Genomic DNA, 25,910 nt, shown 5'->3' with positions numbered 1-25,910 from the left:
CTAAAGAGAGAGCTAAGACGAGCAAGGAGGGGACATGAGAAGTATTTGGCAGGAAGGATCAAGGAAAACCCAAAAGCTTTCTATAGGTATGTCAGGAATAAGCGAACGACTAGGGAAAGAGTAGGACCAGTCAAGGACAGGGATGGGAAATTGTGTGTGGAGTCTGAAGAGATAGGCGAGATACTAAATGAATATTTTTCGTCAGTATTCACTCAGGAAAAAGATAATGTTGTGGAGGAGAATGCTGAGTCGCAGGCTAATAGAATAGATGGCATTGAGGTGCGTAGGGAAGAGGTGTTGGCAATTCTGGACAGGCTGAAAATAGATAAGTCCCCGGGACCTGATGGGATTTATCCTAGGATTCTCTGGGAGGCCAGGGAAAAGATTGCTGGACCTTTGGCTTTGATTTTTATGTCATCATTGGCTACAGGAATAGTGCCAGAGGACTGGAGGACAGCAAATGTGGTCCCTTTGTTCAAAAAGGGGAGCAGAGACAACCCCGGCAACTATAGACCGGTGAGCCTCACGTCTGTAGTGGGTAAAGTCTTGGAGGGGATTATAAGAGACAAGATTTATAATCATCTAGATAGGAATAATATGATCAGGGATAGTCAGCATGGCTTTGTGAAGGGTAGGTCATGCCTCACAAACCTTATTGAGTTCTTTGAGAAGGTGACTGAACAGGTAGATGAGGGTAGAGCAGTTGATGTGGTGTCTATGGATTTCAGCAAAGTGTTTGATAAGGTTCCCCACGGTAGGCTATTGCAGAAAATACGGAGGCTGGGGATTGAGGGTGATTTAGAGATGTGGATCAGAAATTGGCTAGCTGAAAGAAGACAGAGGGTGGTGGTTGATGGGAAATGTTCAGAATGGAGTACAGTCACAAGTGGAGTACCACAAGGATCTGTTCTGGGGCCGTTGCTGTTTGTCATTTTTATCAATGACCTAGAGGAAGGCGCAGAAGGGTGGGTGAGTAAATTTGCAGACGATACTAAAGTCGGTGGTGTTGTCGATAGTGTGGAAGGATGTAGCAGGTTACAGAGGGATATAGATAAGCTGCAGAGCTGGGCTGAGAGGTGGCAAATGGAGTTTAATGTAGAGAAGTGTGAGGTGATTCACTTTGGAAGGAATAACAGGAATGCGGAATATTTGGCTAATGGTAAAGTTCTTGAAAGTGTGGATGAGCAGAGGAATCTAGGTGTCCATGTACATAGATCCCTGAAAGTTGCCACCCAGGTTGATAGGGTTGTGAAGAAGGCCTATGGAGTGTTGGCCTTTATTGGTAGAGGGATTGAGTTCCGGAGTCGGGAGGTCATGTTGCAGCTGTACAGAACTCTGGTTCGGCTGCATTTGGAGTATTGCGTACAGTTCTGGTCACCGCATTATAGGAAGGACGTGGAGGCTTTGGAGCGGGTGCAGAGGAGATTTACCAGGATGTAGTCTGGTATGGAGGGAAAATCTTATGAGGAAAGGCTGATGGACTTGAGGTTGTTTTCGTTGGAGAGAAGAAGGTTAAGAGGAGACTTAATAGAGGCATACAAAATGATCAGGGGGTTAGATAGGGTGGACAGTGAGAGCCTTCTCCCGCGGATGGAAATGGCTGGCACGAGGGGACATAGCTTTAAACTGAGGGGTAATAGATATAGGACAGAGGTCAGAGGTAGGTTCTTTACGCAAAGAGTAGTGAGGCCGTGGAATGCCTGCTACAGTAGTGAACTCGCCAACATTGAGGGCATTTAAAAGTTTATTGGATAAACATATGGATGATAATGGCATAGTGTAGGTTGGATGGCTTTTGTTTCGGTGCAACATCGTGGGCCGAAGGGCCTGTACTGCGCTGTATTGTTCTATGTTCTATGTTCTATGTAAAGAGGGCTAAAAGGGGTCATGAAATATATTTGGCTAACAGGGTTAAGGAAAATCCCAAAGCCTTTTATTCGTATATAAGGAGCAAGAGGGTAACTAGAGAAAGGATTGGCCCACTCAAAGACAAAAGAGGGAATTTATGTGTGGAGTCAGAGGAAATGGGTGAGATTCTTAATGAGTACTTTGCATCGGTATTCACCGAGAGGGACATGACGGATGTTGAGGCTACGGATGGATGTTTAAATACTCTAGGACAAGTCGGCATAAGGAAGGGGGACGTTTTGGGTATTCTAAAAGGCATTAAGGTGGACAAGTCCCCAGGTCCGGATGGGATCTATCCTAGGTTACTGAGGGAAGCGAGGGAAGAAATAGCTGGGGCCTTAACAGATATCTTTGCAGCATCTTTGAGCACGGGTGAGGTCCCGGAGGACTGGAGAATTGCTAATGCTGTCCCTTTGTTTAAGAAGGGTAGCATGGATAATCCAGGAAATTATAGACCTGTGAGCTTGACGTCAGTGGTAGGCAAACTGCTGGAGAAGATACTGAGGGATAGGATCTATTCATATTTGGAAGAAAATAGACTTATCAGTGATAGGCAGCATTGTTTTGTGCAGGGAAGGTCATGTCTTACAAACCTGATAGAATTCTTTCAGGAAGTGACAACGTTAATTGATGATGGAAGGGCTGTAGATGTCATATACATGGACTTCAGTAAGGCGTTTGATAAAGTTTCCCATGGCAGGTTGATGGAAAAAGTGAAATCGTATGGGGTTCAGGGTGTACTAGCTAGATGGATAAAGAACTGGCTGGGCAACAGGAGACAGAGAGTAGTGGTGGAAGGGTGTGTCTCAAAATGGAGAAAGGTGACTAGTGGTGTTCCACAGGGATCTGTGCTCGGACCACTGTTGTTTGTGATATACATAAATGATCTGGACGAAGGTATAGGTGGTCTGATTAGCAAATTTGCAGATGATACTAAGATTGGTGGAGTTGCAGATAGCGAGGAGGACTGTCAGAGAATACAGCAAAATATAAATAGATTGGAGAGTTGGGCAGAGAAATGGCAGATGGAGTTCAATCCAGGCAAATGCGAGGTGATGCATTTTGGAAGATCTAATTCAAGAGCTGACTATACGGTCAATGGAAGAGTCCTGGGGAAAATTGATGTGCAGAGAGATCTGGGAGTTCAGATCCATTGTACCCTGAAGGTGGCAACGCATGGCGACAGAGTGGTCAAGAAGGCATACAGCATGCTTGCCTTCATTGGATGGGGTATTGAGTACAAGAGTCGGCAGGTCATGTTACAGTTGTATAGGACTTTGGTTAGGTCACATTTGGAATACTGCGTGCAGTTCTGGTCGCCTCATTGCCAGAAGGATGTGGATGCTTTAGAGAGGGTTGGAAAGACGGAGGTTGAGGGGGGACCTGATTGAGGTCTTCAAAATTATGAGAGGTATGGACAGGGTGGATAGCAACAAGCTTTTTCCAAGAGTGGAGGTGTCAATTACAAGGGGTCACGATTTCAAGGTGAGAGGGGGAAAGTTTAAGGGAGATGTGCGTGGAAAGTTTTTTACGCAGAGGGTGGTGGGTGCCTGGAACACTTTGCCAGCGGAGGTGGTAGAGGCGGGCATAATAGCATCATTTAAGATGCATCTAGACAGATATATTAACGGGCGGGGAACAGAGGGAAGTAGATCCTTGGAAAATAGGTGACAGGTTTAGATAAAGGATCTGGATCGGCGCAGGCTGGGAGGACCGAAGGGCCTGTTCCTGTGCTGTCATTTTCTTTGTTCTTTGTTCTTTGATAAGGAAGTGGATGGTGGGTGCGGGGTCGGTGTGGGGGCGGATGGAGGACGCTTCATGCAGGGGCACCAGTTTGGCAGCCCTGGTTACGGCGCACCTGCCGGCACGGTACTCCACCAGCCCCATAGTGGTGGCGACTTTGCGGATCTGGGGCCAATGGAGAAGGCACCTGGGGGGAGTGGGAGCATCGGTTTGGTCCCCAATTTGCGACAATCACCAGTTTGCCCCGGGGAATATGGACGGTGGGTTCCGAGCATGGCGGAGTGCGGGGATTGAGAGGATGGGGGATTTGTTCTTGGAAGGAAGCTTCCCGAGCATGAGGGCGTTAGAGGAGAAATTCAGGCTGGCGAGAGGGAATGAGTTCAGGTACTTGCAGATGCGGGACTTTTTACGCAGACAGATTCCGTCCTTCCCACGCCTGCCACTTAGGGGGATCCAGGAATGGGTAGTGTCCAGTGGATGGGTGGGGAGGGGAGGGTCTCGGATATATATAAAGAGCTTATGGGAGCAGAGGAGTCACAGACTGAGGAGCTGAAGCTTAAGTGGGAAGAGGAGCTCGGAGGTGAGATAGAAGAGGGCTTATGGGCGGAGGTGTTGAGCAGGGTAAATGCGACCGCAACATGCGCCAGGCTCAGCCTGATTCAATTCAAGGTCGTCCACCGGGCCCACATGAGTGGCCCGGATGAGTAAATTTTTCGGATTGGAGGACAGGTGCGCCAGATGTTCGGGAGGGCCGGTGAACCATGTCCACATGTTTTGGGCATGTCCAAAACTCAGGGGGTACTGGCAGGGGTTCACGGATGTTATGTCCCGGGTACTGAAAACAGGGGTGGTGATGAGTCCAGAGGTGGCTATTTTTGGGGTTTCGGAGGACCCGGAAGTCCAGGGGGAGAGGCTGACGTTTTGGCCTTTGTTTCCCTGGTAGCCCAGCGACGAATTCTGCTGGCATGGAGGGATTCAAAACCTCCAAAGTTGGAGGCCTGGCTGTCAGATATGGCGAGCTTTCTCGGTCTGGAGAAGATTAAGTTCGCTTTGAGAGGGTCACTGTATGAGTTCGCCCGGAGGTGGCAACCATTTATCGACTTCTTCGCAGAAAATTAATCGTCAGCAGGGGGGTGGGGTGGGGGGTGGGAGGTGGTTGGGGTGGTTAGGATAATGTAGGTTAGGGGGGTAGTTAGGCTGGTCCTTGTGGGAGGGGAGCTGGTTTTCTTGCACTATAATGACTGAATTTTGCGCACTGTTTTATATTATTGTTGTTTATTGTGCCAAAATGTCTTAATAAAATTGTTTACTTAAAAAAAAAATGCAGAAGTAACACTGAGAAAATTAGTGCAACCCAAAGTGCAAAAAATGCCAGATCTCTTGATGTCATGTATCCTCAGAAGCTGAGGAAAGTCAAAGAGGAAATAGCAAAGGCTTTGAGCCTAGGAACTGCCGAGATATAATCTACACCATATTTATAAAAGCTAGGATCCAGCAGGCTATTTTTGCTACTTTACCTCTGCACTTTTAGTTATCTGTCTTCATCTTCAGTATCAGCCAGGGGTAACAGAGCTGGAAGAAGTTACACAAATAAGGTGTGAGGAGGGGTGGAGATGCGGGAGGTGAGCCCATGGAGTAATTTGAACACTAGAACGAGACTGTTATATCTGAGATGTTTGCGTGCCTGAAATCAATGGTAAAGATAGGGGTGACAAGTGAACAGGATTCTGTACAGGATACGATATCGCCATCAGTGTCTCATTGAGGTTTACAGCTGGTGGAGGATAGGAAGCCAGTCAAAGGCGAATAGAGTAATCAAATTGTTGTGGGGGGGGATGTTGATAAAGAAAATCAATGAGCCTGCGGTTGAGTATGGAATACAGGAGTTGAAGCAACCAAGTGCTTCTTGTCAGCTGCACCTAAAAAATTTGACAAATACACTCAGAAGGACTGGCAGTACATTAAAAACATGACCAGCAAAACGGCGAGAAGAGCTCTATCATTATCAGAAGACTTTTTGTTCATAACCACAGACTGTAACAAAGAGCAAATACTTGCATGATGGTAATATAATGCATTTGAACTTGTGAGAAAAAATCCCAGGTGGGAGGACAGCTGTTTGTAGTGTCAATACGTTATTTAGGAGATGACTTGGTATTTTGCACAGGTCACATGATAACTGGCCATCTGAGCCTATCTGAAAAATACATTGAAAAGGGCAGGAAGCTGAGAGATCCATATAGAGCCATCATAAAGAAGCTTTAACCCAGGGAGAGTTAGAGAAACAGTCACGGCTTTTGCAGTAACTGTGAAGTTTGAAAGTGCTAAGCTTGCAGAACCAGAGAAAGGAATCTTCTACCCTGCTTGTAGACCTGAATTAATCTACTATGCATACCTGTTAAAACAACCTCTGGAAATTCAACGGTGGAAGTCAACACAGCTGAAAATACAACTCTACAACCTTGAGACCTTAACATCAGACAAGGCAACACCTCATCTTCAAAACATATGTCATGTGTCGAATATGGTCTAATCTTGATTTATGTTTACAAACAACATTTAATCTTTATGCGTATATTAATAACTTTATCTTCTGTTAAGTAACTTCAAGAGCAATGGGGTGGGATAAACTAATCTTTGTTAAGAAAAAGGTTTTGCTGCCAGGTTTAAAAAAAAATTTAGAGTATCCAATTCATTTTTTCCAATTAAGGGGCAATTTAGCATGGCCAGTCCTCCTATCCTGGGTTGTGGGAGCGAAACCCACGCAACACGGGGAGAATGTGCAAACTCCACACACAGTGACCCAGAGCCGGTATCGAACCTGGGACCTCGGCGCCGTGAGGCAGCAGTGCTATCCACTGCGCCACCGTGCTGCCCTGCTGCCAGGTTATTTTAACCTAAATTTATCATTTCACGTTTAATAAAATACACACACACCAATGCATTGTTCATGGTTGAATTTGGGGAAACATCTTTTGAAACATCCATGACACCCTCAAGCAACACTGCTACAGAAACACACTTCAGAAGTGTGGGGCTGGTTAGCACAAGGCTAAATCGCTGGCTTTGAAGGCAGACCAGTAGCACGGTTCAATTCCTGTATCAGCCTCCCCGAACAGGTGATGGAATGTGGCGACTAGGGGTTTTTCACAGTAACTTTGTTTGAAGCTTACTTATGACAATAAGTGATTTTCATTTTCAAGCACTTCACTGGATGTACTCTGAGTTCCCTGAGATCCTCCAATTCTTACCTCTTCTGCATCTCTGACTTTCATAATCAATCATAGAATTTACAGTGTAGAAGGAGACCATTCGGCCCATCGAGTCTGCATTGGCCCTTGGAAAGAGAACCCTACTCAAGCCCACACCTCCACCCTGTCCCCGTAACCTAGTAACCCCACTTAATCTTTTTGAACACTAAGGGCATTTAACATGGTCAATCCATCTAAGCCGCACATCTTTGGTCTGTGGGAGCAAACTGGAGCGTCCGGAGGAAACCCATGCGGACACAGAGAGAACGTGCAGACTCCGCACAGACAGTGACCCAAGCTGGGAATCGAACCTGGGACCCTGCAGCTGTGAAGCAACTGTGCTAACCACTATGCTACCATGGTGGCCTTGCCTTCAGCTCAAAAATAATCTCTCAAAACCATCCTCTATCTAAATATTTATCTTTCTTCCTTTAAAATGCTCCTTAAGATCCACCTCTTTTCTCAAGATTTGGTCACCTGCCCTTATGTAGTTAGGTGTCCATCTTTCAGATGTCCAACTACATTAAAACGCGCGATATAAATGCTGTAAAAAAGAACTTTCGGACGTCCTGAAGTTGTGCAAGGGGATTACATGCAACTGATGTCTTTCAGAAGCAGCTGTCAGCCAGGAGTGAATTGAAGATGTGAATTGTATGCTTCAAGCTCCTGTGGGATGTTACTGGTCCTCCGGGGCTGTAGAGGGCGCTGTTGGTGGAGTCTCCGAGACAAGACATCTCTTCATCCCCGACATCCTCGTCGATTGTGGCAGGTGCCATGTCGACGGAAGTTTAGGCCGGGGTTTGGATTAAAACAAGCGGAGAATGGAGACGCGCCGGGCGGCAGGGCTGATAAGCCTCCCCACGGGGCCCGACTCGCTTTGCTTCAACAAGGACGAGTTTATGAAGGTAAAGCTGCCGCCACATCGAGCGCACCGGCAGCCAACACCTCGAACCAAACTACCCCCGACCATCCTGCACTAACCCTGACACTGCCCCCCCCTCTCCCCCCCCCTCTCCCCCCCCCCCCCCTCACTGTCCCCCCCCTCACTGTCTTCCCCCCCCCCCTCACTGTCCCCCCCCCTCACTCACTGTCCCCCCCCCTTCCCCGTCCCCCCCCCCTCACCGCCCCCCCTTCCCTGTCCCCCCCCCTCACCGTCCCCGTGCCCCCCCTCACCGCCCCCCCTCACCGCCCCCCCTTCCCCGTCCCCCCCCCCTCACCGTCTCCCCCCCCCTCACTGTCTCCCCCCCCATACCGTCTCCCCCCCCTCACCGTCTCCCCCCCCCCCTCACCGTCTCCCCCCCCCTCACCGTCTCCCCCCCCCTCACCGTCTCCCCCCCCTCACCGTCTCCCCCCCCTCACCGTCTCCCCCCCCCCACCGCCGCCCCCCCCCTCACCGTCCCCCCCCCCCTCACCGCCCCCCCCCCCTCACCGCCCCCCCCCCCCCCTCACCGTCCCCCCCCCCCTCACCGTCCCCCCCCCCTCACCGTCCCCCCCCCCTCACTGTCCGTCCCCCCCCTCACCGTCCGTCCCCCCCCTCACCGTCCGTCCCCCCCCCTCACCGTCCGTCCCCCCCCTCACCGTCCGTCCCCCCCTCACCGTCCGTCCCCCCCTCACCGTCCGTCCCCCCCCTCACCGTCCGTCCCCCCCCTCACCGTCCCCCCCCCCTCACCGTCCCCCCCCCCTCACCGTCCCCCCCCCCTCACCGTCCCCCCCCCCTCACCGTCCCCCCCCCCTCACCGTCCCCCCCCCCCTCACCGTCCCCCCCCCCCTCACCGTCCCCCCCCCCCCTCACCGTCCCCCCCCCCCCCCACCGTCCCCCCCCCCCTCACCGTCCCCCCCCCCCTCACCGTCCCCCCCCCCCTCACCGTCCCCCCCCCCCCTCACCGTCCCCCCCCCCCTCACCGTCCCCCCCCCCCTCACCGTCCCCCCCCCCCCTCACCGTCCCCCCCCCCCCTCACCGTCCCGTCCCCCCTCACCGTCGTCCCGTCCCCCCTCACCGTCGTCCCGTCCCCCCTCACCGTCGTCCCGTCCCCCCTCACCGTCGTCCCGTCCCCCCTCACCGTCCCGTCCCCCTCACCGTCCCGTCCCCCTCACCGTCCCGTCCCCCTCACCGTCCCGTCCCCCTCACCGTCCCGTCCCCCTCACCGTCCCCCCCCCTCACCGTCCCCCCCCCCCTCACCGTCCCCCCCCCCTCACCGTCCCCCCCCCCCTCACCGTCCCCCCCCCCTCACCGTCCCCCCCCCCTCACCGTCCCCCCCCCTCTCACCGTCCCCCCCCCCCTCACCGTCTCCCCCCCCCCCCTCACCGTCCCCCCCCCCCCCTCACCGTCCCCCCCCCCCCTCACCGTCCCCCCCCCCCCCTCACCGTCCCCCCCCCCCCCTCACCGTCCCCCCCCCCCCCCTCACCGTCCCCCCCCCCCTCACCGTCCCCCCCCCCCTCACCGTCCCCCCCCCCCTCACCGTCCCCCCCCCCTCACCGTCCCCCCCCCCCTCACCGTCCCCCCCCCCTCACCGTCCCCCCCCCCCTCACCGTGCCCCCCCCCCCTCACCGTGCCCCCCCCCCTCACCGTGCCCCCCCCCCCTCACCGTGCCCCCCCCCCCTCACCGTGCCCCCCCCCCCTCACCGTGCCCCCCCCCCTCACCGTGCCCCCCCCCCTCACCGTGCCCCCCCCCCCTCACCGTGCCCCCCCCCTCACCGTGCCCCCCCCTCACCGTGCCCCCCCCTCACCGTGCCCCCCCCTCACCGTGCCCCCCCCTCACCGTGCCCCCCCCTCACCGTGCCCCCCCCTCACCGTGCCCCCCCCCTCACCGTGCCCCCCCCTCACCGTGCCCCCCCCTCACCGTGCCCCCCCCTCACCGTGCCCCCCCCTCACCGTGCCCCCCCCCTCACCGTGCCCCCCCCCCTCACCGTGCCCCCCCCCTCACCGTGCCCCCCCCCTCACCGTGCCCCCCCCCCTCACCGTCCCCCCCCCCTCACCGTCCCCCCCCCCCCCACCGTCTCCCCCCCCTCACCGTCCCCCCCCCCCTCACCGTCGTCCCCCCCCTCACCGTCGTCCCCCCCCTCACCGTCGTCCCCCCCCTCACCGTCCCCCCCCCCCTCACCGTCCCCCCCCCCCTCACCGTCCCCCCCCCCCCTCACCGTCCCCCCCCCCCTCACCGTCCCCCCCCCCTCACCGTCCCCCCCCCCTCACCGTCCCCCCCCCCTCACCGTCCCCCCCCCTCGCTCACTGTCCCCCCCCTCGCTCACTGTCCCCCCCCTCGCTCACTGTCCCCCCCCCTCGCTCACTGTCTCCCCCCCCCCCCCCTCGCTCACTGTCTCCCCCCCCCCCCCCTCGCTCACTGTCCGTCCCCCCCTCGCTCACTGCCCCTCGCACCGATCGCCCTCGCCTGCACTAACCCTCGTAATTGTAAGGAGTGAAGCTGGGCATCTCTGTGGCTACCAATGGGACTCCAAGATGATATGTTGCCTCCCTGGTGCTAGTGTCAAGGATGCCTCAGAGCGGCCAGGCGAAATTCTGGAGGGGGAGGGTGAATAATCTGTGGTCGTGGTAAACATTGATACAAACAACGTAGGTTTAAAAAAAGGGATGAAATCCTAAAAGCAGAATGTAGGGAGTTAGGCAGTAAGGTGAATAGTCGGACCTCAACGGTAGTGATGTCGGGATTACTACTAGTGCATGGGCTAATCAGCAGAAATGACAGGACATATTGGATGAATACGTGGCTGAAGAGATGGTTCGAGGGGGATGGTTTCAGATTCCTGGGAAATTGGGATGGGTTCTGGGAGGTTGGACCAGTACAAAATGAACTGGTTACATCTGGTTACAAAATGGCAGGGGGGTGGTAACCTATGCAAAGGAGTCCGAGGCGGGGGAAACATGGACAAGAACAAAAGACAGAAAGGGGAATGAGAAAAGTGATAGGTAGAGAAATCAAGGGCCAGAATCAAACAGGGCTACAGTGAAAAATAGTGGAAATGGAACAAGAAATGTCAAAGCCTTACAGCTTTGTGCCTTAATGCAGGCAGCATTTGCAATAAAGTGGGTGAATTAATCAATCAAATAGATGTAAACTGGTATTATGTTGTTGGGATTATGGAGATATTTGCAGGGTGGCCAGAGATGGGAATTGAACATCCAGGGATATTCAGTATTTAGGAACGACAGACAAAAAGGAAAAGGCAGTGGGGTGGCAATGCTAGTTAAAGAGGAAATTAACGCAGAAGTGAGGAAAGATATTAGCTCCAACGATGTGGAATCTGTATTGTTAGGAAAATGAAGTTAGTTTCAAGGGAATTAGATTTGTATTGTAAACATTAGAAGCAAGTAGTTTTAAGTGTATTTCATTTAATGTCTCTGAGCTTGAAAGTGCTTTAGTTAGATTAATGCTGGAAGGGTGGCACGTAGCGCAGTGGTTAGCACTGCTGCCTCACGGCGTCAAGGACCCGGATTCGATCCCGGCCCTGGGTCATTGTCCCTGAGAAGTTTGCACATTCTCCCCGTGTCGGTGTGGGTCTCACCCCCACAACCCAAAGATGTGCAGGATAGATGAATTGTCCATGCCAAATTGCCCCTTAATTTGAAAAAAAGAACTGGGTACTCTAATTTATATTTTAAAAAATAGATTCCTTGTGGACATAGATGTTTGTAGGATGGGGGTTGCTTAAGTTCCAACTGTGTTTCTATTGTGTTTAGACAGAGCTACGGCATAAAGAATAAATAAACCAGTGGTGGTAGCTTAGCAACCAGGGCCTTGTAAGGTAGAAATATTTTAAGTTTTAGTTTCGCTAATTTGATTGCAATTGAAGAGATATAGTGAGAGCGAAGGCAGCTGTGACAGCTCTGCTGGAAGCTGTTGGGTTGTAGTCTAGAGAGGGAACCTATCTCCCAGCATTAACAGAAGAAAAGCCATATCATGGAGTCACGGTTAAGAACACCAGTACATAGCTAATTAAGGAAACTGGAGACCTGAAGAGAAGTTTCCAAGTAGTCTGAGATTAAAACTTATTATTTTTATTAGGACAAAGGTTCGGCACAACATCGTGGGCCGAAGGGCCTGTTCTGTGCTGTATTTTCTATGTTCTATGTTATTAGAATAGAGCACTGTTCAATAAAGACAGCCAGAGGTGAGAGGAAGGCTAAGACTCCAGAAAGATATCTGATGTCATTTCAGGTTTGTGTGATTTTACAGCCTGTGGAACATGTTAAAATACTATGGAAATCCATAGCTGGATCTCAGAGTTTGTGTAAAAGCGGTTAAGACAAAGGAAACCTAAAGGTGGTTGGTGTAAAACCCTGGACTGGACTAACTGTTAAAAGTGGAGTGGAAGCTTTGTTTACAAATGTCGTTTGTAAAACCTGGACTGGATTTCGGAATGCCGACTGCTGAGGGAAAGCCTTATTGTGAGAGAAGATTTTCAAACGTGTTTGCGGGATTGAAGTTTTGACCCTTTCATGTGTCATAATCTGGAGGGTTTATGAGGAGAAATCCATAGGCACTAACTTGGGTTCAGAGTGGACTATGTGTATTTGAACATCTTGTGTGTTTAAAAGAGACTTTTTGTATTAACGTGACCATTGTAGCTTAAGATGTACTTTGTAATCCATGTTAATTTTTAAATCTGTGTGTATTTGTTAAGATAAGGGGGAGTAAAGGAGCATTGTATTATAATCCAACTTTTCCTGTTCAATAAACATTTTTTTCTTTTAAAAAAACGAATTAATGGTCCTGTGACTCTCTGTTCCTCCACGTTTTATAAAAAAAAGAAAAGCATACGGTCTTTTGCACCAGGGCTCCATTCTGGAATCTTCCTACCCAGTTATAACATCAACTGGGATGGTGACAAAAGTGGGAGCTCTTGCAGGATTGCAAAACAAGGAGAAACGGTCACTGGATGCTGAATAGTAAAACTTGATCTGGAATTTATTGTTAGAGGTGGGATCTGTGAATCCTTAAAAAATAGGAAGTGGGGTACTGAGGTACTGGACAAAGAATTGGAGTTACTGTGAGATATATTGTACAGGTTAGAATACAAAATGGCATTGGAAATTGGGAAGACTTTCCTAAATATGAAAGATTTGACTCTGACTGGTTTACAGAAAGTAACCAAAAGTCGGTTAACTGAACTGGCAGACGAATTGGAATTGGGATTACCTGCAAGGACTAGGAAAACTGTCATCATTGCAAGCATAGCGAAACATTTATATGTGCAAGAGTTGTCAGATAGACCAAATTCTCTGAATGTGAGGGAATTGAATTGGCTAAAATGTAATTACAAAAAGAAATAGAAATGAAAAAACTTGATCTAGAGATGCAGGAAAAGAAAAGGAAACCGAGGAAAGAAACACAGAGCTTTTCAGAGGGAATAGGAAATGGAAAAATTAGCAATGGCAGAAAGAAAAAAGGAATGTGAGTGAATTTCAGCTTAAAATGGTGGAAGTTAAAGCAGAGACATCAGAACAGGTTGAGGAAGGAGGTAGACATGAACCTAGTGGGGAAATTATTAAATTTATACAAGCTGTTCCAAAGTTTGACGAAAATGATCTGGAAGCATTCTTTGTTTCATTTGAGAAGGATGCTAAACAGATGACATGGCCAAAAGAAATTTGAACATTACTTTTACAAAGTAGATTGGTAGGTAGAACTAGTGATTCGTATGCATCATTGTCGGAAGATAACGAGGAATTTGCAAATGAACAAATAGAACTGATGAAAACAATTGAGAATCAGTCAGGGAAAATGGAATATTTGACTGAGGAATTGAGCTGTTTGAAGTAGTGTTTTTAAAACCTTTTCCCCCGGGACTCAATTTTACTAGCCAGTCAACCTTCGTGACCCATGCCGGCCGACCTTTGCAGCACACCATTTTCACTTACCTTTAGCAGGTGAACTTGCTCGGTCCTCACAATCTCACTCTAATTAGGTTCACAGGAGGAGAGGGTAATGCTGTCTTCATCTTGGTGCGGACGGATATTCCAACCTCGCACATGTAGGTCGTTATGTAGAGCAATAGCAACCCAAAATGCTTGTTTTACAAAGCACTGGATTCTCCTTGGAGACGCTACTCCAGAATGCTGACAGCCTCATGGACGTGTGGCGTGTTTTTAATGTGCTGTCACAGGTGAGGCGCAGTTCAATCTCTCCATTTGGAGTCAGTTATAAGTTAATAATTGGGGTCTCAAGTTCAAAAGGATTTTTCACCCACTCTTTCAAAATCTAAAACGTCTCCTCTGGAAAGTAGTGAGAAAAGCAGTTAATCAGCGCAACCAGCTGCAACTGAATAAGGCTTGCCAGTCTATTGATAGTTCCCTTACTAACACTGTTTTCTTTGTGTCGTAGCAGTGTGTCGAACATGTAGCAGTTTTGGCTTTGTACTCCCACTTGCCAAAGACTTTTGGAAGGCATCTATTTCTTCATAGTGTCAAAAGCAATCATCATCCTTCCCTTGCAATTCGAGATTCCGTTCATTTAGAATTGAAAAGTTGTCTGCATATAACGCACATGGGTTTGCAAACTGATTCGTATTGACACAAAGCGGTACCTCAAGAAATCACCTTTGTTCCTGATTTCAGTTTGTTCTTAATGGGTTGTTCACCAGAGGCTCTGGAGCTCAGTATACGCCTCACACCAGCATTACTTTGACTTGCAATGGACTTTCCTAAGCAGTAGATTCAGTTGTGAGATCCAGGTCTGTTTGTGTCTATGGCCCTCTCTTATTACAAAACTATCCATTTTCAGTTCTTCACAGTCCTGTTACTTGCTGGCAGCTACAAAATGGAAGAATCTCTGCTCTGTGATTTTACGCCCAAAGAACGGACGTTCATGATGTCAGTGTAGTGCCTGATCTTTGCCACCGCTTCTGGTGGGAAGACTCCATTTAAAGGCCAGTTGCAGATGGCATTCTCAACTTAAAAGCCGATCGCAGCTGACATTCTTAAAAGCTGGTCACGGCCATTGGGCGCCTCTTCCATGATTGGGAATGTTCCGACCGAGTCGCTCCGCGACCCTCCCGACACATGGAGGGTGAGGTTGGTGGCGTTGACACGTGTATAGGCTCCCAATTGGGATGATGCTGGGTTCTTGAAGAAAACACTGGCGGCAATCCTGGATTTGGATACCCATGAGTTTATTTTGGGGGGTTTGGAACACAGTGGCATCGAGGGTAGACAGGTCCCAGCCACGTCAACTGGCCACGTTGGAGGGGGCGAAGCTGTTGGCCGGCCTTGGGAGTGAGATGGTGGGGGAGGTTGCTCCATGGAGATTTTTACACTCGTGGAATCGGGAGTGTTTGTTTTTCTCCCCGGTGCAGAAGGTGTTCGCAAAGATTGACTTTTACGTGGTGGGGAGGCGATGTTGGCCAGAGTTAAGAGGGCAGAGTACTCGGCAATTGTGATCTCTGATCAGGGGATTCTGGCAGGGGTTTGTGGATGTCATGTCCAAGGTGTTAAAAACAAGGGTGGCACCGAGCCCAGAGGCGGCAATTTTCAGAGTGTCAGAAGATCCGGGAATCCAGGAGGAGAAAGAGGCAGACGTTCTGGCCTTTGCCTCCTTCGTAGCCCAGAGATGGATACTATTAGCTTGGAGGGACTCCAAGCCCCCGAAGTCCGAGACCTGGCTCACTGACATAGCTAGCTTTCTCTGTCGAGAGAAAATCAAGTTCGCCCTGAGAGGGTCAATGTCCGGGTTCGGCTGGAGGTGACTTCTTTAGAGAAAATTAGTTGTCAGCTGAGAGAGGGGGGGGGGGGGTTTGTTTAGATTAGTGTGTAAGAAAAGTGGGACCTGTGAGGGAGGAAGATGGCCTTTGCACTATGTTTATATTTGTATGTACACTTTCTTTTGTTATTGTTACAAAATCACACATACCTCAATAAAATGTTTTATAAAAAAAAAAACAAGGTGTTTGAGGAGTTTTATAGGGGCTTGTATAGCTGGAGCCACCAGAGGATGAGCGGGAGATGAGGGAATTTTTGGAAGGGTTAGAGTGCCCGAAGTTGGGTGAAGTGGAGAAGGCGGGACAGGAGGATCCGGTGGGGGTCGAGGAAGAGAAGGCTGGGAAGGCTGCGGGCCTGGATGGGTTCAAGGTTGAATTTTACAAGAAATTTAAGGACAAACTGGTGCTGTTGCTGGTGGAAATGTTCGAAGACGTGATAGTCAGGGGGGGTCTTGCCGAAAATGATGGGGCTGACCTCCCATCTCATTGCTGCTTAAGAAGGATAAGGACCCGTTAGAGTGTAGGTTGTACTGGCCCATATCTCTGCTGAATGTGGACGCCAAGATATTGGCAAAGGTGCTGACGTTAAGGTTGGAGGTGTGCCTTCCGAGGGAAATTGGGGAGGACCAGACAGGTTTCGTTAAGGGCAGTCAGTTGTCATCAAATGTGAGGCGGCTGCTGAAAGTGGTGCTTTCTCTGGCAGAGGAAAGGCAATTGGTGGTGGCATTTGTTGCAGACAATGTGTTTAATCGCGTGGAGTGGAGTTATCTGATTATGGAGTTGGAGATTGGGCTGAAGTTTATGGCATTGGTACAGTTGCTGCATTAGGAGCTGATGGTGAGCATGCGCATGAATGATATGAATTCAGGAATTTCATTGCATCAGGGAACGAGACAGGCGTGCCCCATGTCCCCCACCTTCTGTTTGGGTTGGCAATAGAGCCCTTGGCCATTGCGCAGAGGAGATCAGAGTTGTGGAAGGGGACAGTGAGGGGTGGAGCATAGGGTGTCCTTGTACACGGATGATATGTCATACATTTTGGAGCCGGGAAATCAGTGGGGAACATAATGGGTTTGCTTCTAAGATTTGGGACGTTCTCAGTGTATAAACTGAATTTGGGGAAAAGTGAGTATTTTGTGGTTTCCTCTCTAGGGGCTGGGTTGTGGGGGGAGAGGGGGGGGTGGTTGCCATTCCGTGTGGCAGAGTCTCACTTTAGGTATCTGTGCAGGTGGCCTGGACTGGGCAGGTCCTCGGAAGTTGAATTTTACTAGCTTGGTGGGGAGGGTGAAGGCTGATTTGTTAAGGTGGGAGAACCTTCCTCTGTCGTTGGTGGGCCGGGTGCAGATGGTGAAGATGAACATCTTACCAAAATTGTTGTTCTTGTTTCAGTGCTTTTTGCTTAAGGTGTTTTTCAATGGCGGGGTAGGCTAATCTCCTTGTTTGTATGGGCGGGGAAGGTGGCCAGGATTGGGAAGTTGCAGAGATGGTGACAGTCGGTGGGGTGGGCCTCCTGAATCTGATGTACTATTTTTGGGCGGCGAATGCAGAGAAGATTCAGGGATGGAATAGGGAGGTGGGGGCTTTATGAGTAAGGATGGAGGTAGGCTCATGTAGGGGGTCGGGATTTTGGATGCTGGCAACGGCTTTTAGTGTGGGATAATGTATTTTGGAGGAAGAGCTGGGGGGCGGCAGCACTGAAGGAGGTATTGCGGGGTATGGTGCTGATGAGGGTTGATGCCTCGGCTTTGTGTGCGAGGTTGGGGTTGATACAGCGTTCGGTATGTACAGGGTGCACCTGACAAAGTCCAGGATGGGCCAGCTGTTTGAGGGGGTGGTACGGATATTCCCCAATCGGAAACCTTGACTCAACCAAAAGATTCACTCCCTGCTGAAGTTCCGGATGGAGGCGTTCAAGTCTGACGACCCTGACCTATATAAGAAATCCAGGTACAACGTACAGAAAGCCATCAGGGATGCAAAAGGGCAATACCGCATCAAACTGGAGTCTCAGGCCAACGACACTAACCCACAATGACTGTGGCAGGGCCTACACAAGATCACAGGCTATAAAGCAAGGCCGGGCAGAATATCTGGGGCTGGAGCATCCCTACCCGATGATCTGAACAAGTTCTGTGCCTGCTTTGAGCAGTCAGCCAATGTATCAGTGCCACCTGCCCAACAGCCCTGGATACACCCATACCCACTATTACAGCCTCCGAGGTAAGAGCTGCCTTCCTGAAAGTGAATCCGCGGAAAGCGACGGGCCCCGACGGAGTCCCTGGACGCGCACTCGGAGCCTGCGCAGACCAGCTGGCGAGTGCATTTGCAGATATCTTCACCACCTCACTCCTCCGCTCTGAGGTCCCCACCTCCTTAAAGAAGACCACCATAATACCAGTACCAAAGAAGAACAAGGCAGCCTGCCTCAACGACTACCGACCGGTGGCCCTGACGTCTGTTATCACAAAATGCTTCGAGCGGCTAGTCATGAGACGGATCAATGCCAGCCTCCCAGATGGTCTCGTTTCACCGCAGTTTGCCTATCACCACAACTGGTCCACAGCAGACGCTATCTCACTGGCTCTGCAATCAGCACTCGAACACCTCAACAACAAGGACACCTATGTAAGACGGCTGTTCATAGACTACAGCTCTGCCTTCAACACCATTATCCCAACAAGACTAATAACCAAACTCTGCAATCTTGGACTTGACCTCTCCCTGTGCAGCTGGATCCTCGACTTCCTCACCAACAGACCGCAATCTGTCAGGATAGGCAACAGCACCTCCTCCACAATAGTCCTCAACACCGGAGCCCTGCAAGGATGTGTGTTCAGTCCTCTACTGTACTCCCTGTACACACATGACTGTGTAGCAAAATTTAACTCCAACTCAATCTATAAGTTTACGGATGATACGACTGAGGTGGGCCGCATCTCAAACAACAACGAATCAGATTACAGGAGGGAGATAAATCACTTGGTTGCATGGTGTACCGAAAACTGTCTCTCTCTAAACGTTGGAAATACCAAGGAGCTGACCATCGACTTCAGGAAGCGCAGCACGACACACCCTCCCGTCTGCATCAATGACTCCGAAGTGGAGATGGTCGATAGCTTTAAGTTCCTGGGGGTCACCATCACCAACAGTCAGTCCTGGTCCACTCACGTTGATGCAACAGTCAACAAAGCCCAAGAACGTCTCTACTTCCTACAGAAGCTAAAGAAATTTGGCATAGCGGAGTTTGGTTATTAGTCTTGTTGGAATAATGATCTCACAAACTTCTACAGATGTGCGGTAGAGAGCATCCTATCCAGCTGCATCACAGCCGGGTATGGCAACTGCTCGGTCCAAGATCGCAAGAAACTGCAAAGTGTGGTGAACTCAGCCCAACGCATCACGCAAACTTGCCACCCCCACATTACCAGATTCATCAGTCGCATTCACAAGACCGCCCCGAACATCACCCAAGTACAGCGCAATGCCATCCGCGCTCTCAAGACCAACCGCAGCATCGTCATCAAACCAGCAGACAAAGGAGGGGCCACTGTAATTCTGAACAGAACGGACTACTGCAAAGAAGTATACCGACAACAACCAGGAACGCTACAGACAGTTACCCGCAGATCCGACCAAGGAACACATCCGCCAACTCAACAGACTGATCAAGACCTTGGATCCAGATCTTCAGAGCACCCTACGTGCTCTCATCCCACGTACTCCCCGCGTTAGAGATCTCTACTGCCTCCTGAAAATACACAAGGCCAACACACCAGGCCGTCCTATCGTTTCAGGCAATGTGAGAACTCTCTGGCTACATCGAGGGCATCTTGAAACCCATCGTACAAGGTACGCCCAGCTTCTGTCGCGACATGACCGACTTCCTCCAGAAACTCAGCACCCATGGACCAGTTGAACCAGGAACATTCCTCGTCACAATGGAGGTCTCGGCACTCTACACCAGCATCCCCCATGACGGCGGCATTGCTGCAACAGCCTCCGTACTCAACACCGACAACTGCCAATCTCCAGGCGCAATTCTACAATTCACCCGCTTCATTCTGGATCACAACGTCTTCACCTTCGACAACAAGTTCTTCATCCAGACGCACGGAACAGCCATGGGGACCAAATTCGCACCCCAATACGCCAACATCTTCATGCACAAGTTTGAAAAAGACCTACTCACCGCACAGGACCTTCAACCAACGTTATATACCAGATACATCGATGACATTTTTTTCCTTTGGACCCACAGCGAGGAATCACTGAAACGACTACACGATGACATTAATAAGTTCCATCCAACCATCAGACTCGCCATGGACTACTCTCCAAAATCAGTTGCATTCTTGGACACACTCGTCTCCATCAAGGACGGTCACCTCAGCACTTGGCTTTACCGTAAGCCCATGGATAACCTCACAATGCTCCACTTCTCCAGCTTCCACCCTAAACACATTAAAGAAGCCATCCCCATATGGACAAGCCCTCCGTATACACAGGATCTGCTCAGACGAGCATAACAGCCATCTACAGACGCTGAAAGATACTCTCGTACGAACGGGATATGGCGCTCGACTCATCGATCGACAGTTCCAACACGCCACAGCAAAAAACCGCACCAACCTCCTCAGAAGACAAACACGGGACACAACTGACAGAATACCCTTCGTCGTCCAGTACTTTCCCGGAGCGGAGAAACTACGTCATCTTCTTCACAGCCTTCAACACGTCATTGATGACGATGAACATCTTGCCAAGGTCATCCCCACACCCCCACTACTTGCCTTCAAACAACCGGGCACCTCAAACAAACCATTATTTGCAGCAAACTACCCAGCCTTCAGAACAGTGACCATGACACCACACAACCCTGCCATGGCAATCTCTGCAAGACGTGCCAGATCATCGACATGGATACCATCATTACACGTGAGAACACCACCCACCAGGTACGCGGTACATACTCGTGCGACTCGGCCAACATTATCTACCTCCATACGCTGCAGGAAAGGATGTCCCGAAGCGTGGTACATTGGCGAGACCATGCAGACGCTGCGACAACGAATGAACTGACATCGCGCAACAATCACCAGGCAGGAATGTTCCCTTCCAGTTGGGGAACACTTCAGCAGCCTAGGGCATTCAGCCTCTGATCTCCGGGTAAGCGTTCTCCAAGGCGGCCTTCGGGACGCGCGACAATGCAGAATCGCCAAGCAGAAACTTAGAGCCAAGTTCCGCACACATGAGTGCGGCTTCAACCGGGACCTGGGATTCATGTCGCATTACATTCATCCCCCACCATCTGGCCTGCGAAATCCTACCAACTATCCTGGCTTGATGTAATTCACACCTCTTTAACCTGGGGTTACCCCATCTCTGGATCTTTTGAATATTTTTTTTTTCTGGAACATACCTCTTCATTCACCTGAGGAAGGAGCAGCGCTCCGAAAGCTAGTGATTCGAAAAAAACCTGTTGGACTTTAACCTGGTGTTGTAAGACTTCCTACTGTGCTCACCCCAGTCCAACAACGGCATCTCTATATCATCACCCACACATTGATTCTGTATACACCTCCCACTACCTCAGAATGGCAGACAGCATTATCAGAGAACCCTCCCACCCAGACCCTTCCATCAGACAGAAGGTACAGAAGTCTGAAGACTCGCACATCCAGACATAGGAACAGCTTCTTCTCCACAGCTACAATACTCCTCAACGACTCCCCCTCGGACTGATCTGTTCCCTGTAAGAACACTATTCACGACGCCCTATGCTGCTCTTGCTCATGTATTTGCTGTGTTTGGCCCCTTGTTCCGCACTGTAACCAATCACTGTTTTGTCGATGTACCATTTGTCAATGTTCTCTGTTGATTATTATTGTGTCTACTGTGTACGTTCCCTCGGCCACAGAAAAATACTTTTCACTGTACTTCGGCGCATGTGACAATAAATCAAATCATATGTTTTGGTCCTGCCCGAAGTTGGAAAGGTTTTGGAGAGCGCTTTTTCAGCACCATCTCGGCGGTGTTGTCCATAGATGTGGAGCCCGATCCCCTGGAGGCCACATTCGGGTGTCGGACGGGCCAGAGTTGCAGACGGGTGCAGCGACAGATGTTTTAGCCTGCCCCTCACTGATTGCTTGCAGGCGGATCTTGTTGGGTTGGAGGTCAGCTTCTCCAGCCTGTGCCTCGGTGTGGTGGGGGGACTTGCTGGAGTTTTTAGCCCTGGAGAAGGTGACATTTTCTCTAACTGTGGCGAGTGATGGGTTTCTCAAAGGTTGGGGTTTGTTTATTCTGCATTTTGGAGAGTTGGTTACCATCAACTGCGGAGGGAGGGGTGTGGGGAGGTACGGCTGGGTGGAGGGGTCTAATGTGTTGGGTGGGTTTGTCATTGTTGTAAGTGGAAAAAATTGAAAATTTGGAATAAAAGTACTTTTAATATAGATTCTCATGATGCTGTTGAAGTTATTGTCTTTATTTTGGTTAAATCATTGTACAATTTGACGCATAATTGTGAACGAAGAAAACTACTTGTATGATGTAATAAGTTATGTGGTTAGGTATTTGTAGTGTTAAATTTGGGGTCACAGTCTAAAGATAAGGGATAAACCATTTAGGAGTGAGATGAGGAGAAATTTCTTCACCCAGAGTCGTGGCCTGTGGAATTCACTACCACAGAAAGCATGTGATGCCTAAACATTGAATGTTTTCAAGAATGAATTAGATGTAGCTCTTGGGCTAAAGGGTTCAAAGGATATGGAGAGAATGCAAGAACAGGTTACTGAGTTGGATGATCGGCCATGATCATAATGAATGGAAGATCAGGCTGGAAGGGCTGCATTGCCTTTTCCTGCTCCTATTTTCTATATTCTCCCTCACTCCCCACACTAATCCTAACGCTGATCCCCTCACTCCCTGTGTTAACCCTGGCACTGACCCCCCTCACTCCCTGCATTAAACCTGATTCTGGACCCCCCCCCCCCCCCACTCTCTCTCCACTAGCCCTGACTCTGATACCCCCACTCCCTGTCCCTGGCTCAGATCTCCTTCCCTTCCTGCATAACCCAGACACTGATCTTCCTCACGCCCTGCACTGTCCCTGGCTGATCACCCTGCACTAACCCTGGCATTGATCCTCTCACTCCCTGCACTGTTCCTGACTCTGACCCCCCCCCCCCGCCTCACTCCCTCCACTAACCCTGACTCTGATCCCCCCCCCCCCCCCCCCCCCCCACTCCCTGCACAAACACTGGCACTGATCCCCCTCACTCCCTGTCCCTGGCTCTGATCACCCTCACTCCCTCCATTAACCTTCGCACTGATCCCCCTTACTCCCTGTCCCTGGCACTGATCCCCCTTACTCCCGGTCCCTGATCCCCCTTACTCCCGGTCCCTGATCCCCCTTACTCCCGGTCCCTGATCCCCCTTACTCCCGGTCCCTGATCCCCCTTGCTCCTGGTCCCTGATCCCCCTTGCTCCCGGTCCCTGATCCCCCTTGCTCCCGGTCCCTGATCCCCCTTGCTCCCGGTCCCTGATCCCCCTTGCTCCCGGTCCCTGATCCCCCTTGCTCCCGGTCCCTGATCCCCCTTGCTCCCGGTCCCTGATCCCCCTTGCTCCCGGTCCCTGATCCCCCTTGCTCCCGGTCCCTGATCCCCCTTGCTCCCGGTCCCTGATCCCCCTTGCTCCCGGTCCCTGATCCCCCTTGCTCCCGGTCCCTGATCCCCCTTGCTCCCGGTCCCTGATCCCCCTTGCTCCCGGTCCCTGATCCCCCTTGCTCCCGGTCCCTGATCCCCCTTGCTCCCGGTCCCTGATCCCCCTTGCTCCCGGTCCCTGATCCCCCTTGCTCCCGGTCCCTGATCCCCCTTGCTCCCGGTCCCTGATCCCCCTTGCTCCCGGTCCCTGATCCCCCTTGCTCCCGGTCCCTGATCCCCCTTGCTCCCGGTCCCTGATCCCCCTTGCTCCCGGTCCCTGATCCCCCTTGCTCCCGGTCCCTGATCCCCCTTGCTCCCGGTCCCTGATCCCCCTTGCTCCCGGTCCCTGATCCCCCTTGCTCCCGGTCCCTGATCCCCCTTGCTCCCGGTCCCTGATCCCCCTTGCTCCCGGTCCCTGATCCCCCTTGCTCCCGGTCCCTGATCCCCCTTGCTCCCGGTCCCTGATCCCCCTTGCTCCCGGTCCCTGATCCCCCTTGCTCCCGGTCCCTGATCCCCCTTGCTCCCGGTCCCTGATCCCCCTTGCTCCCGGTCCCTGATCCCCCTTGCTCCCGGTCCCTGATCCCCCTTGCTCCCGGTCCCTGATCCCCCTTGCTCCCGGTCCCTGATCCCCCTTGCTCCCGGTCCCTGATCCCCCTTACTCCCGGTCCCTGATCCCCCTTACTCCCGGTCCCTGATCCCCCTTACTCCCGGTCCCTGATCCCCTTTACTCCCTGTCCCTGGCACTGATCCCCCTTACTCCCTCTCCCTGATCCCCCTTACTCCCTGGCACTGATCCCCCTTACTCCCTGTCCCTGGCATTGATCCCCGTTACTCCCTGTCCCTGATCCGCCTTTGCCCCTGGCACTGATCCCCCTTACTCCTTGCACCAATCTTCGCACCGATTCATCTGATCAGTCAGTCCACACCGCTCTTCCTCATAAATCTGAGCCATCAAGTCACTTCAGCAACAGCAATCAACCTGCACCAACTCTTGACAACTATACTGACTGCCCGTGTCTCCCCAACCTGCATCAGGATTATTGCTGCCCATCTAATCTTTCCCACTGTCGTCACCACCCACTCCCTGGCTTGTCATCATTCTGTACAATCTCAGCTATCTATTATTTCAAATATTGAGTCCCCCTTAGATATTTACGTTCAGAGTCATTGCTCTGCTCTTATTTGGAACAGTAATGTTGACAAAGGATCAGCCCCAGTGACCCTGCATCCCTTATAATTAGGAGTTCATCTGTACTATCCTATATTTAATTTTATGATGGCATGAACCTGTAGGCAATTGCAATAAGACTCCTGTTAGATGAACTTGATGCCATAAGCTCGCCTGCACCCACATGTGCTTCTCCAATCTTTCGAAGGATGCACTGATGTGAGAGGACCGATGCAGAATGTCACGTTGTTTTATCTTGCAGTGATCCATGTTTATGGCAGACATGAAAGGAACTCTCAACTGTCTAACTTAATTTCAGTCCTACCTTATAACCAAGAAAATGATAAAATGCCACCACATTGCCCCTGTCAACTTAAATTAAGTCCATTGACTTTGATCAGGGCTTCCTCTCTTTCTGGCCAACTTGCTTCTTCAGATAGGCTGACTTCAGCCATTAACTATCCCTCTCAGGAGATCTTACCAATTGAGCTCAGGTTGTACTTTTGTCCAGTTTGTGTCTCAATAGGATTTTAGGCCCTTTCCTGTCCAAGAGTTTCAGAAATATATTTCAGATTATTGTAACCCTAATTAACTCGTGAAAGGGTTCACTTCGTCATACAGAGGGTGATCGTTTGATGAACTGTAGATGTTCATATTCTGATGTACATTGTGTTAAGTAGACGTTCATTAGGCTGAAAATTTGTTCTGTTCTTTGACCTGTTTGTATTGCTTTTCCTTTACAGGATGATTTTGATGTGGATCATTTTGTGTCGGAGTGTAGAAAACATGTTCAGCTGGAGACACTCCGGGATGACCTTGAACTTTATTATAAACTCCTGAAAACTGCTATGATCGAACTGATAAATAAAGACTATGCAGACTTTGTCAATCTTTCTACCAATTTGGTAAGATCTTTCAGACAGAACCTGTATAATTTTAGCTGTTTGCATTTGTGCTCACTTTTTTGAAGTGTAATTTTATTTTTCAGGTCGGCATGGACAGAGCTTTGAACCAGCTGACAGTACCACTGGGTCAATTGAGAGAAGAGGTGATGGTATGTTTTACATCTCCTTCTTGTGTCGTTACCTTAGATAAAACAGGTTCTGACCAACTTCAGCTTGAGTTCCTACGTTTTTGGAAACCGAGGCTGTTTCGAATTGGACCATCTGGTAAAGTTGCTGATTTCTACTTTTTTGCAAAGGTGGACATTTTGTGTCCTTGTCAAAGCACAAGATATTAGTGCTGGGGAATGAAACATTTTATTATGTTTGCCATGGGCTGGCAGCACGATGGGGAGTGGTTAGCACTGCTGCCTCACGGCAGCGAGGTCCCAGGTTTGATTTCGGCTCTGGGTCACAGTCCGTGTGGAGTTTGCACATTCTCCCCGTGTTTGTGTGGGTTTTGCCCGCACAACCAAAAGATATGCAGGCTAGG

The 25,910-nt window shown here is 50.8% G+C and overlaps 1 protein-coding gene across 1 annotated transcript in view; it reads left to right on the top strand.

The window, feature by feature from the left end:
* The first annotated feature begins 7,643 nt into the window (after positions 1-7,643).
* The window catches only part of cog2 (component of oligomeric golgi complex 2), a 94,001-nt gene continuing 75,734 nt past the window's right edge, over positions 7,644-25,910 (top strand). The window contains exons 1-3 of the mRNA XM_072498457.1: positions 7,644-7,807; positions 25,220-25,381; positions 25,465-25,530. Of these exons, the coding sequence (XP_072354558.1) occupies positions 7,724-7,807; positions 25,220-25,381; positions 25,465-25,530 (312 nt within the window). The 5' untranslated portion in view covers positions 7,644-7,723. The remainder of the gene's footprint in view (positions 7,808-25,219; positions 25,382-25,464; positions 25,531-25,910) is intronic.

The sequence above is a fragment of the Scyliorhinus torazame genome, chromosome 4 (assembly GCF_047496885.1).
Source record: "Scyliorhinus torazame isolate Kashiwa2021f chromosome 4, sScyTor2.1, whole genome shotgun sequence".
Classification (NCBI taxonomy): Eukaryota; Metazoa; Chordata; class Chondrichthyes; order Carcharhiniformes; family Scyliorhinidae; genus Scyliorhinus; species Scyliorhinus torazame.
The sequence above is the reverse complement of the archived record's forward strand: the minus strand, read 5'-3'. Positions and strand labels throughout refer to the sequence as shown.